The following is a 13,959-nucleotide window of genomic DNA, read 5'->3' on the forward strand; positions in this document are numbered from 1 at the left end:
CTCTATACCCAAGGCCCAGCCAGAGCCCTAGCACGGAGGCGAAGCACCCCCGAACCCCAAGCCTGCCACACTGGTGATGGCAAGCTATGTTGTAGCCACAGCCACCCTGGGGCGCACTGACAGAGGACACTGGCGCCACCGGGCCCTCTGACCACCACCAGTAGGCAACGGGTGAAGTGTCTTGCCCAAGGACACAACGACTGAGACTGTCCGAGCTGGGGCTCGAACCGGCAACCTTCCGATTACAAGGCGAACTTGTACAACAACTCAACAACTCTTGAGCCACGATCGCTCTTAGAACACCCTCTAAGAGCAACCAGAGCCACTAACCAGGTTATGACTACAACCCCTGGGTTAAGCCCTCCAGGGATAACGTCCCTAGGGATTCTCCAGACGCCCTAAGCCCGTCCCAACCTCCACATCAACCACAATGGCGAAAGCGGGACCAAACCACGACCCCCCACCCCCGCTAGGTGATGGAGCCGATCAAAGGAGCCCAGAGGGATTGATCTAATGTGGTGGCAGAGGCTGTCTTGAGACTGATGTAATCTATTAGATGGTTTCTATATTGGCTAGAATTAGGATCAAGATCCTGAGCACAAAGAAAACATGCACACAGAGACCCCAACCGGCCCAAACATCAAAGGCACACTGTAAACATTCAAAACTGAGCAATTTTTTTAAAATTCTTTTTTACATTTTGCCTGAGTCTCAGACTATAAGTACTTCTTTTGCATATATTTTCTCAACTCCGTTTACAAGGTTTCTAACTCTAATAGGAACTCATGTTTGTACATTTAAATTGTACTCGTCAAACTAGATTCCAAAAATAAAAATAAATAAATACATTTAGATTTAAATAGGACACGATGTACCATCGCGAGATTTATGTCGAAACACAATTTGCTCTCTAAATAGAAACCGAACAACTGCTTCTCCCTATCTCATGAGGCGTTCAAGATACAGAAAGGATAGTGCAAAGGACTTTTCACCACGAAAGTAAAACGAGCTGCGCTTTATTATAGCTTCGCGATCAAAAGCTGAAGCATATATAAAAAAATCTGCATGTATTATCTTATAAAGTTAAAATTATTGTGGCGATTACTGCTGAAAACTCAACCAGTGAGTCATTTGTGGTTTCTGGTCTCTGAACACACTTTGATCAGATGGTCACCAGAGGGCGCGCCATGCAGGTGAAAGTCCTACACTGACCACAGTACTTGAACACAACGTTAAAACGAAGCGAAACCGATATCGCAAACTGAGAAGTTACTAGAGACTGCCGGCAAGTTCCATATACCTCCCCCTGTACTAAACTCTACCCAGGCAGAGTGTGGGTCTCAGCCACCGGGACAACATACATGCACTGAGTAATGCCATTATTAGCAACGTTCATAAGGGCAACAGATAGTTTGTGAAGAGGGGAACTTCCTCGTTGTGATCTCTCAGACTGAGCAGCCGGTAAGACATGCTAATAGTAGCAAAGCTATGCTACGCTATGTTAGCTGCCATAAAACACCATTCAAAACCCACACGAGTTAGCATTACTTAGCTAGCGAGTTAACGCATAGAAAGAGTGGGAGTAAGACGCGTTTTTAAGCAAAATCTCGAGGAAACAAGATTCAGTTGTGGCTCTTTTTGAAAGTAGGATTTAAGTAATGGTTTGGAGAAAATGTCATGAACAGAATATGACTGTGTAACTGTTAGCGGCTAGGTACCAGATTAGCTTACAGTTAGATGAGCAGGTTTGTTAATTTGGTGTGGGGTTTTTAACCTGAGGTTTAACTGATTTAAGTTAAGCCTGTGGTATATGTGAGTGCAAACTATTAGCTGCCATCAAATCTCAGTATTATTATTATTATTATTATTATTGTTGTTGTAGTAAGGCTACAGAAGCTGAAAGTGGAAAGTATTTTTATTGGTTTGTGGTTATATGTCATATGACATATGTTATATGTCAGAGCTGGGTGCAGGATTTCACTCTATACATTTTTGTGGACACCATGTTAATTAATTAATTGGTTAAAAAGTAAAGGCATGTGGAAGAGAACATAAAGCACCACTGCAAGAAAAAAATGACTTCAACTTAATTGTTTAATTGTTGTACAGTGTAACTAATTGAAATTTTTTTTTAAGATTAGACAAGATATTTTATATTAATTCCAGATTTGGAAAATTCTTTAATTTACAGCCCTGCCAGTGGCCTCAAACAAAAATAAGCCTCTGTGCACTAAGCAAAGCTATTTGATATATATTCTTGTTAGTCAATCTAAAATTGCCTGCATCTGAATGTGACTATATAGTGTTGGTAATTAAAATTACTCTTGTGATTTAGTGTTAATCAGGCAGTCTCATGGTGTGCTTATGGTACAATTTTTTATATTGAAGTGATGATAAAATATATACCTTATAAGTAGTGATTACTTTCAGTATATGGCTTGTTGTGACATTTTGTTTCAGTTTCTCTACAGCACAAAACAAAAGCCGAAGACAATTGTCTAGTTTTGAATGGAGAAAATCCTCTTTGAGAAACTAAAATCTCTAAAAAAGTATTTTTTTCCCTCTAGTTTTACTTAAAAAATGATGAACTAATTGTCAAAATAATTTCACACATTTTTCAGGTTAATTGTCCGTTTCAGACCAACACTGGTGAATACAGTAACAAAATAAAAATAAAAAAACAATGAAGAAGCATCTTTGACAAAAAATATAGATACAAGCTTCTCTTGACTGACACATAAACAAAGCTGTGTGTAACAACTAATATATCAATTTCTTTCTTTACAAAATTGTTGTAGAAACACGTGCCTCATTCAGCCACCACACAGAGGTGGCGAGGTCCACATTATTCCTTTGTATGAATAGAAATCCAGTATTTTATTGATGAGTCATTTCAGTTACATTTGAATTGTCTGATGTTTTAATCCACATATAAACCAACCATTACTGTATCATTCTAGGTAGGAGCCAGCAAGAAGACATGCCACCAAAACAGAAGTCCAAGTCCTGGGCTGAGCTGAAACAAGCTGGCAATGAATGTTTCAAGACAGGCCAATATGGCGAGGCCACAAATCTCTACAGCCAGGCAATCAAAGCGCTGGAGAAGAACAGTAAGTATTATAATCTGAGCGTGCATACACTTCACCGAGAAATGAGTGTGAAGTACGTTTTATGTTCCTGTGACCTTATTTGATATAAATCTGCATTTTCCTAGGGATGGAAATTGATCAATTTAGTGGTTCCAATTCCATTAGAGGTTCATGTTGTCTTCTCATTCGGTTCTCACTGGCTCCTTTGAGACTCACCACCATCATTAAGCAGCATATCCAAAAACATTAAATTCATGCAGATTAATTGCATGTGGTGGTCAAATGTGTGTGCATGCTGGAGGTATTTCCCCTCTTTGTTGATCAGTATTGAGGTTGTTACTCAAAAGATATATTACACAGAACACTTTTCTTAAAAGAAATGCAGTACTTTGTAATGTAGTACTTCACTACTCCCAAGAGGAAGTAGTGAAGTATTCTTTGCTCATAACCTTCATTACTTTAACATTTCACTACTGTAAAATGACCTGATAGTTACCAGTTAACAGTATAAACCTACTGGCACATTCCTGTTCCTCAACAAAAACCCCAATCCTAATGCTGACACACATACAGTCTTTCTCTTAGTATTCAGTTATGAACACAAAGCAAAGAAGAAAACTAGCACAAGAAGACTTCACAGTAGGGCTGCCACAAACGATTATTTTGATAGTCGACTAGTCACCGATTATTTTTGCGATTAGTCGACTAATCAGATCATCATCCATTGGACGTAAAACTACAGCTTATTGCACCAGCAGCATCTGCTCTTATATAACTATCATTAGCTTACAGCTTTAAGTGTTTAAGGTCTGTGCTAACTAAAAATAAAGACAAGATGATAGTTTATTAAATTTTAATGAAATTTGCAGATTGTTTCGGTGAAGTTTAATAAACTCCTTGCTATCTAAAATATAACAGGACACTGGAGTATATTCTGGAGCATCTCACACTTCTGATAATCAGCTGTCTGCTTGACGTTTATTCAGCTGTGTAAAAACTATAACTTTAATCTCAGACAAACTGATTTACTCAGGAACAAATAAAATACTAAAAAAAAAAAAGCCAAACAATAACATTTTAAGTTATCTAAGTGACTCATATATATTTAACCTGAGTAGCGAAAGACGGCGGTGGGTTTGAAAACGATTTGCGGGGAGTCCGGTGTTCTCACGGCGCTAGTGAGCCTAGCCCCCGGCTCGCTAACGAGCTAGTGGGTAACAGATGTCTCCGAAAACGTCGGAGCGCTTTTGAAAATATGTGGTGTCCTGATAAACTGAGCAGATATTTGAGGTTTACACAGCTACATTCTCGCCTGAAAATATGTTAAACGTTTATTTTGTGACCCAGAAAGAATAATAAGAGTAACATTAAAACTAACTAGCTGCCGCCATTGTTGGAAACTGCGCTGGGCCGCGCTATGAATTCTGGGACACAGCTGCTGCTTCTTCTTCGGGGTTTAACGGTAGCTGACATCCTTGTACATGCAATGCTGCCATCTTCTGTTTCAGTCCGTTATTACACTCTTAAATCCTGCCACTTATTCCTGCGTCTTTTGTGATCTTACAAAGCTTCAAACGACGCATCGACTATTAAATCAGTCGTCGACGATTTTGATAGTCGACGTAATCGTGACTAGTCGACAAATCGTGGCAGCCCTACTTCACAGTGATTATGATTCTACTGTAGAAACATTACATTACTTTTGTGTTTCTCCATAAAAATAGAAGTAGAAACGGAGGCTGCAGCCTGACTGCTCATCCGTTTTTTACCTGTTGAAGTTCAGGGTTTGAGTTCAGGGGTTGGTATTTACTCAGCTTTAACATCACTCTGGGTCCTTGGCTAGCTTAGTGTTAGTATGCTTGCAAAGGGCCAAAGTTGTATTAGCAACATAATGCAGTTGTTTCTGTGTTGGATGTAGTTTGCACTCTCATCCTTTTGTGCAATAAAAATAAGTACATGCTGTAGACTGAACCGCTATTTTCCTCCTCCAGCACACAGATAAGCAGGATCGATAGGCAAGCAGACCAACAATTCCAAGGAATTGAATTATTGGGAACCTATTACTGGTTCTTAATTCCCATCCCTACATTTTTCTTCTTCTTCTTTTTTAAACTGACATACAAAAAATTGTCCTAGTGGCTCCATAGTGCAATACTGCAGAGTTTGCGCTATTGCGCTGGCAAGAGACAGTTTGCTTGTGGGTTTATATTAGGAAGGGCTTTTGGCATAAAACTCTGCCAAAACAAATATGCAAAGCTACCTGCTCTGGTGACCCCTTGTGAATAAGGGAGCAGCAGAAGATATTTAGTAAAAAAGGTCTTAAACAATAAAATGAAACCCATATGAATGTAAAACCAGTGCTCTTTTATTTTCTTCTTCCTTTCCATTGGCTCTGACTAAAACCTCTTTGGGGAAAATCAGTGTGTGTACACTGACATCCCAAGTGAATATACTCAGTCTAGGTAGTCTCTCTATCTGCTTCCTCCACTTATGTGTGCAGAGCTGCACACATAAGTGCAATTAGTACTGCAATTAGTATTTAGTATTACAGTACAGGCAAAATGCTATAAGAATTGAGTGCAACATTAAATTGTATCAAATCCCTCATCTTCCTCGCTAGTCGCAGTTTCTAACATGGCTATTGTAGCATCAGGGAACAGCAAAGCAGTTTTTGAGAATTGATGCCATGTTGCAATAAGTAGAGACTTAAGACTTAAAAATATTTTACAATGTGCTTGACAACACTACAATGCTGTGTTGTGTGATTTGTGTTTTCTGGTCATTTAATGAATGTTTTCTTTCTAACAGTTGCACATGTCTTCAGATTAATAGGGTTATTTGTTGTTTGACGATCTGCTCTTAAACACATCGTTTTCTTCCTGTTAAGGTAAAAGGAATCCAGAGGATTTGTCCATTTTGTATTCAAACCGTGCAGCCAGCTACCTGAAGGATGGCAACTGTGGGGAATGTGTGAAAGACTGCAATATGTGAGTGTGATGTTGCAATTTGGATTTCATGCATCTTTCTTTCCTCAGATCTTACACCCTGATTTTCTTATTTGGGGTGTTTGATTGTGTGAGAACATCCAACCTTTGGTAATGTAACATAAGGGAGACGCTCAAGTACATGAAATAAAAGCAATGTTTTGTTCTGTTCTGTATATTGACTTCTGTAGTTTTGTCCATTAAACTTATTGTTAAATTTTTAATGACGATACGTCCATTTTCAGCCTGTTCATTATCAAAATATTATCTAAATTATGATTTTAACATGTTTTCTTTCAGGTCTCTGGAGTTATCCCAGTTCAATGTGAAGTCTCTGCTTCGTCGTGCTGCTGCCTCCGAAGCTCTGGAGCGTTATAGGCAAGCTTACGTAGACTACAAAACTGCTCTACAGATTGACTGCAACATAGCAGCAGCTCACGATGGCACCAACAGGTATGTTGTCTGTTAGCTAGCTGAGTGATGGTTATATTTTAGCTTACAATATAATATTCACCATCTCTGAGTTTCTATAGCTGCAGTACCTTAATACGAGCCTTTCCAATCGCACTGTGAACAATATCAACATATTGTGTTTGTATGGCATGTTACTGCCAAGTAGACCAATCACAGTTGTTTCCGAGTTTGATTTTCCAGATCGAAATAAACAAATCTAACCAGTTTACACTTTACAATTTACAGTTTTGCAGAAATATCAGTACAGAAATATCTGTTTTAGGAGGTTTAAAAAAACAGATGGTTTATGCATCTTCTTGGTCTGTTGTAGGTTTTAAACACTGTTCTGTAATCCCCCGTCCCCAAGAAAGAGATTATGAAACCATAATGAAAATACACAGACCTGACATTAGACCTACACATGAGTATTTGTAAATACATTAACAGAAGTGTCTTCACAGTATCTCTAAAAGTAAAAGTGTTGACTCCTTGGTTCCATAGTTCAAGAACAGAACCTGAACTTGTGGGCAGAAGCACAAAAAGTTTGTTTTTCAGCTTCTTCTCTGTTCACATTCTTGTCACTGTTGTACTGTTTCTCAGGATGACAAAGGCACTCACAGAGACAGACGGTCCGTCATGGAGAGAAAAGCTTCCTCCCATTCCCACAGTTCCTCTGTCTGTGAAGGAAAAACTTGCCCAAAAGTCTGCAGGCAATGTCACCCAACAAAGTCCAACACCTCAGCAGAATGGCACAACGCAAACAAAAAAACCTGGTACATAGATTTATGAAAAATTATGTTATTTAAAATTATGTTATTGATTTGAATTGACTGAGTTCCTTGTTAGTGTCAAAGAGTTGACCAGCTTCATGAAAACATAACCATTCATTGGATTTTTTTAAAAGTTACTTAGAGACAGAGCAGCATTATCATATTCAAACTCTCTTTTTTATGCCCCCCACCTTTTCCTTACCTTCTCCTCAGCTCCCAGTGATAAAGAGATAAAGAAAGCTCAGGCCTTAAAAGAAGAAGGCAATGCCCTGGTGAAGAAAGGAGAGCACAAGAAGGCCATAGAGAAGTACAGCCAGAGCCTCAAACACAACCCTACAGAAGTCACCACCTACACCAACCGGTGAGCCTTGATCATCAACATCTGTGTCTCTGCAGTGTTGTATTTAATATTGCTCCAACGAATATATCAACCATCATATATTATTTGGTCCTGTTTTTGTTTGTTTATAAAATAAAGACTCCTACAGATTTAGCTAAATATAGCTTTGGCAGTTATAAAAAACCTGACTATATAAGAATAGTAATATGTTCACAAAGGTGGATGATTTCAATATCGTTGAAACTGTGTTAAAGGGATTTGCATACCTATGAAAACTTTAAAGATGACATGGTATTCATAATATACATTTTAAGATTTTTGTTTTGATAACTTTTCTCTGCTTTAATATTCAGTTGCTTTATTTAATCAGGAGGCATTTGTACTATGTTGGGCAGTTTCTGTGTAATGCCCATTGCCTATTAAGCCTGTTTTTTAGTGGCTGATGGAAATTTGCAAGCTGTAGCTTATATGGACTAACTGCTGTTGCACAGTAGATGAGTCATGTTTTTCTGCGTGACTGGACAAAAATGCTAAAATCATTAGCTCAGTACACAGATATTACTTTACACTTAAGTCTTTCCTGACTTTTTGACATGAGTAAACATAACACAGTAGCACTAGAAAACAATAACAAACACAAAAAAAAATATTAAAGAAATGCCGGGACTCTATTTCTCTGCCGCACTGTGACATGAATTCGGCCCCTTAGCTTGTTATATTTTCTTTGGAGGATCCTTAATGTGGATTTCTGACAATGAATGGTAAAGAATCAGTCTGAATCACATGATGGCCCTGGACTAAGATAAATATAAATTAAAAAGTAAACAAAAAACACTTTAGCTGGATATTATTTAAAGAGTTCGTTGAAATGGAGTTCACATTTAAAAATATTTCAGTAACAAATGAACAAATGAAGAGGCTAGAAAGCATTTAAAGGTAAAGTTTTAGGTGTGTCACTCAAATAAAAGCTTAGACAAAAAAATGAATAATCTTGAAGAACCTGAAAATAAATACAAATTCAGATTCATCCATTTTGGAGTGCTCTGATCACAGAGTGTTATACATGTAGTGAAGCATTTTAGATTGATAATTAATACATCATGGCAACATTATTGTTTGACTGGACCTTCAAATAAATAAAGATGCGCCCAGATGTTTTAAATGTGGTTTACTGTGTGTTGTGTGATTAGGGCGCTGTGCTACCTGTCAGTGAAGCAGTACAGAGACGCCATCAGAGACTGTGACGAGGCGCTGGTGATTGACAGCAACAATGTCAAGGCTCTCTACAGGAGGGCTCAGGCTCACAAGGAACTCAAGGTAAGAGCACGAGTCTTCATCACCGCGCTCCAGCTTCTGATTCCCACACAGCGCAATCAGACGTTAGTTTCAAAAGTGTCTGCAGGTTTTCAAGCTAAGCGACAAAATAAAAAGCATTTCCTGCCTTGATAATTACCAGCGTTTCCCCTGACAGTCTCTCCTCATTAGTAGTCAAAACACACAGAGGAGACAGTAAGCTCGGCACTCACAGCTACATGCAGTGAAAAGCTCAAGTCAGTGTTTGGAGGTTTGAGTTGTCAAAAAGACACGAAGAGAGTCGATTCTTCATTTCCACCTCATATTGTTCAACGTGATTTTTATCTAGACATCCAATTATCAGTGTCTCCTCTTCCATTGCCTTGAGTAACAGATAACCTGCCAGCACAAGAAAACAAAAAGAGGGGGCGGGGGTGCAAAATAAACAAAGATTTATCATGTATTTTCTTTATTCATGTTCTTCTTTTCCTGTGATTGTGAATCTCAATACTACATCATTGATCATAGCTAGCACTATCTCAGCTGGGTTCAAGATCAGGTCACCTAAAGATGTGAATAAAAATAGTAGTTATTTCAGATAGAGAAGAAACAAGAAGGCATTGTCTACCGGTTACCCAGACTAGGGCACTAGTCACTCGTTCACTCTTTTTTTTTTTTTTAAAGCTCAGTCAATGCTAACCACCTAGTACCAGCTGTTCCTGTCTTAGTTGTGGGCTTTAAATCATTCAGCTGGTTGTGCAGAGAGGAACTCGTTTTTTCATCGTTTTGGACGGCATTTTTTTTCATTGTCACAAAGTACTAAAGGAAATGACTAGTTTTTTTGCTGGGTGACGTTTTGTATCTTGATCTACTTTGAGATGGAATTTAGAAAAAAATCAGTTTGAACATTTATTTTGTCATGTGGGATTACAGTCACACTTACAGTCATAAGTGTGACTGTAATCCCGTTTTAATATTAAATGGTAGCTAAACAGAGGTGTATTTAAACACAAGAGAGCCTTCATTATGTGATTAGTGTCACTTGTTTACCCATGTTTAGTGTTTCCCATAGAAATAGATTGAATTTGTGAATATATAAATAAATAATAAAGCACATATGCTTTGTGACAAAAAGTAATGGGATAGTTATCAACTTCTTCCTCATCCTCTACTGTCTTTGACTGAACCCAAAGGCAGTCGTCCTTGTTCTGCTCTGAATCTGGTCTGTGAGCCTCAAGACTTCCAAATAGATGTCCAGAACAGAACAAGGACTACTGTTGCCTGATGCAGTCCAACGTGGTGGAATCAGACCCTGACCCGTCACAGGATGACAGTCGAGACTGCCACAACAACAGCAATCTGATCAGACTGTTCACAGGGAAACATGAAACAGAAAGTTCAGTTGATGCTCAGGTCCTATCAAAATAATGGCAAGGGGATCTTCTCAAAGTAAACTGATTGAGTTGTTTTCTCAGATGAATGAAAATTTAAAACTAAATAGCAAAATATATGCAAACTATAAGGCAGCGGGCAAGAGACATTATTATTTACTTGTTAGTTCCAAGCTGGTTTGTTTTTAAAAATGTTCAAGTTCACCTTGTGAGAAAGCACATACGTCAACTGTGGATTAAATTGCATTGTTCTGAACTGTGTTGATTGTTTTTATGCAGATATTGGTCACTGACTCTGTTCTACTGAGGTGTTTTTACTTTCAGTTTCTCTGACCTTGTCAGCATTGTTTCATTTTTAATCTCTGAAACTTTTTGCCTTCTCCCCTGCAGGACGTCAGAGCCTGCGTGGACGATCTGAACACTCTGCTGAAAGTGGAACCAAAGAACTCGGCCGCCTTGAAGCTCCTGCAGGAAGTGCAGAAGAAGAAATGAGGACAGGTCAGGGACTAGAGGCAGCAGTAAGGATGTGTCACTGCTCTGAGTGCAAGAAGCCAAAGTCATCTTTTTTTATAAGAATCAGTTGGTGGAAAATAGCAGAACAGTGACATGATTCTACTGTCTGTGAGTCCAAGACCAGGCCCGTGTTTCCCAAAACTCCTTCACTGAATTCCTGTTTGATGTGTTTACTCTCACTTGAACAGACATGAAGTTGGTCTCAAGGTGCTTGTAGAAAACCACATCAGCTCTGGATACTTAGAAATGATGTTGGAATAGGAATGAAGCAGCCTTGGAAATATTTCTTTTACCACTTTTAGCTTGTCAGTTTCCAATCATCCAGTATTTATGGTTATTTATTTTACTCACACACCTCAACCTGGTTCTGAGAATAAACGTTTACCATCGTCATTTGTAAAACTTGAGCAGGCAGTCAGCTAACGTGACGCTCCTGCTGGGTGCCAGAACTTAAATTTGATGTTAATGTATGTTTTGACAAATAAATTTACCTCAAGGGTATGCACCTAAAGACTTTTCCAAGACAAAAAACTATGATCATATTCAAACCCTGTGAAACAGGTCAGTCAACAAGTTTACTTTGCTGATGCAAAATCTGAGATGCAGCTGAATTCTCCAAAAAATAAGCCAAGTTGAATCAGACATGACATAGAAATCTGAGAGACTACAGGAATAGCAAAGAGGGTGGCTCTGTGGGTAGGGTTGGCGCTTACTATCGGAGCTTGAGTGTCATGGTACCACTACATGGCCATAAATGGCATGAGGAAGGCAAAAAAAATGCCTTCATATTAGCAGGCTGAGGTCTTTTAGGTAACCATGGATAAAATATTATCTTAAAGTTTGATGAATCCCAAAAGTTTTGACAGAAACTGAAAGAGTTTTTCCTTAGAAATCAGTTGCTGTTGAGAAGCCCACTTTAGAGTTAAATCACAAAGCTTCTGTAAACACTGGTGATCATAGACGTTAAGTTTCAAGGTAACAGCCAATTCAGATGTTTTTACTCTCAGGTAGTGTACTTATTTATCCCATGTTTGGAGTACATGTTTCTGTTTCTAGGTCCTTTGATATTTATAATGTCCATGCCATATAGGATAGCTTGCATAGATTTCCTCAGTAGAGTCTGATCTAGTTAACTTGTGAGGCAGTCATATGCCTGCAGAGCTGTTTGTGTGAGAGTTCAAGTAGCAAGCCTTTTGCAGCATATCACTACAGTATGTATGCTTTGGATTTAATTTCCTGGAATAAAGGAAAACGTTTCTTTGGCATTTCTTCTTAATTACTCCGATGTAGGAAGGTGTAGTGATGCTGCAGATTTTGATGTCAACAAAAGAATTGCCTTTTTGTTTTTGTAGGCCAGCCCAGAAGTTCGTACTGCCCCGGTTCCTTCAGCCAAAACGTGATTCAGACTTTCCCAGGAAGTAGGCTCAGTGGGGAGTAAAATTTTGTAATACCTGTACGTTTTGTACAGAATGATGATCTTTAAAAATTCATGATATGTTTGTGCTTTAAGAATAAGCAGTTGCGAGCTGTAAAATGTTAATGTTAGGACACAAACCAAGGGTGTTCAACTCATTGTAGTTAAAGGGCCACATATGGCGCAATTTGACCTGCAGTGGTCGAGAGCCACTGATAAATTACATTAGCTGACCTGCTAAAGATGTGAAGTCTGTAAATATTCCACTGTTTTAATGAGCCATCAGTTTTAACGATAGTATTTTAGTTCACTGCTTTTGATCCATGCTGGTATCTCAGCAGTACGTTTTATTGATAAAAATGTAGTTGTTATTGATCGAACTGTCACCTGACATGTAATGGGTGTGTTGGACCCATGTTTGACTCGCTTGCTATAAACAAACCTCACCAAGGTTGCTTCTAACTTTAACGTCACACCACTAGGCTGTTATGGGGCATGCGAGAGCGTAGAAATTCTCAGGTGGCCGTCACCTCCTTGCACATTTTTTACAAGCCAATGAAAGACTTGTTGAACGGGCTGTTTGATGGACGAGTCTTACTGGATTTTTGAAACCATGAAGGCTTCGATGGTGACGACTCAAGAAAAGCTTAACTGAACAAAGTATGAAAATCTGTTAACCGCAGACCTTTTTTGAACATCTAAAAAAGAATAAATAAGATAATACATTTAAAAAAACAAACAAAAAATGCACTGACTTTAAGGCAAGTGAAGTGGAAATAAAACATACCAACTCATTTCCAGGTTGTAAGACTTGTGCTGTCTGTTTATGGTTCAAATTATAACTAAGAGCGGAGTCCTTCTCTGGTTATCTGCATATATTATCTCTGTCACCTATTGGACACCGCATTCTTACTACTTTGCTTCATTTCATTTCTCTCTGTCCCAAGTGAGAGAGGTTGGCTTGGTACTTTAGCTTCGGAACGTCGACTTGTTCCCCTTCTCTTGACATATGCAGTATGTGAACCAAGTAGTAGTGTCCTCACACGGGTCCTTATGTACAAAGTATTGCCTCATTCTGTGAACTTTCTATTTCATTGTAGATAGAGTAAAATTTCTTATTAACTTGCTGTAGCTTAGCATCTCCATCCTGACTAAAGTGCCTGTGTCCATCTTTCATCTGCTGAAGCTAAAATCATGTTTTTTGTTTCAGTGACAGCACCTCCACATGTATATCAAGTTATTCATTCAGGGAAACTTTGAAGCACATCTATGCTTGATCCTTTGTTTTATCTCACTGTTGTTTTTGCAGTTTGTTATTTTAGTTTTGTCACTTGCTTCTGTTTTAACTGCAAATAAATTTGAGGGGAAAAAAAGATTGAGCATGCTCTACCTTCTTTTAGTCTTTAAAATAAAATATGACAGCACTTGATCACTTGGCAGAGCATCAGATGAAAGTAAGACAAACTAACTACACCCCTACTAGCTTGGTAGTTATTAGCTTACCCCTTTAAGTGCTAAGATACCTTATTTTGTATATGTGTTGGTGTTGCTGCTTCTAAAAAAGACAAATGACACAAGTGACACAGGTTTACAGTTTCCCCCAATTTGCTAAGCTGACCAGGTGCTGCATACAGCGTCATACTTACTGTAGGATTTGATCGTCTCATTGATTTATACACAACTACACATGGATTTGCTTGTGTCTATGTAAC

At 38.6% G+C, this 13,959-nt stretch overlaps 1 protein-coding gene across 1 annotated transcript; it reads left to right on the forward strand.

The window, feature by feature from the left end:
* The first annotated feature begins 1,220 nt into the window (after window positions 1–1,220).
* Window positions 1,221–13,622, forward strand: tomm34 (translocase of outer mitochondrial membrane 34). Its single transcript, XM_004548850.3, has 8 exons — window positions 1,221–1,461; window positions 2,961–3,110; window positions 5,977–6,076; window positions 6,374–6,526; window positions 7,127–7,299; window positions 7,510–7,657; window positions 8,827–8,953; window positions 10,711–13,622. The coding sequence occupies exons 2-8, from the start codon at window positions 2,981–2,983 to the stop codon at window positions 10,810–10,812; spliced, it is 933 nt and encodes a 310-aa protein (XP_004548907.1). The 5' UTR covers window positions 1,221–1,461; window positions 2,961–2,980; the 3' UTR covers window positions 10,813–13,622.
* The last annotated feature ends 337 nt before the right edge of the window (window positions 13,623–13,959 follow it).

This window comes from Maylandia zebra, linkage group LG5 (genome assembly GCF_041146795.1).
Source record: "Maylandia zebra isolate NMK-2024a linkage group LG5, Mzebra_GT3a, whole genome shotgun sequence".
NCBI lineage: Eukaryota > Metazoa > Chordata > Actinopteri > Cichliformes > Cichlidae > Maylandia > Maylandia zebra.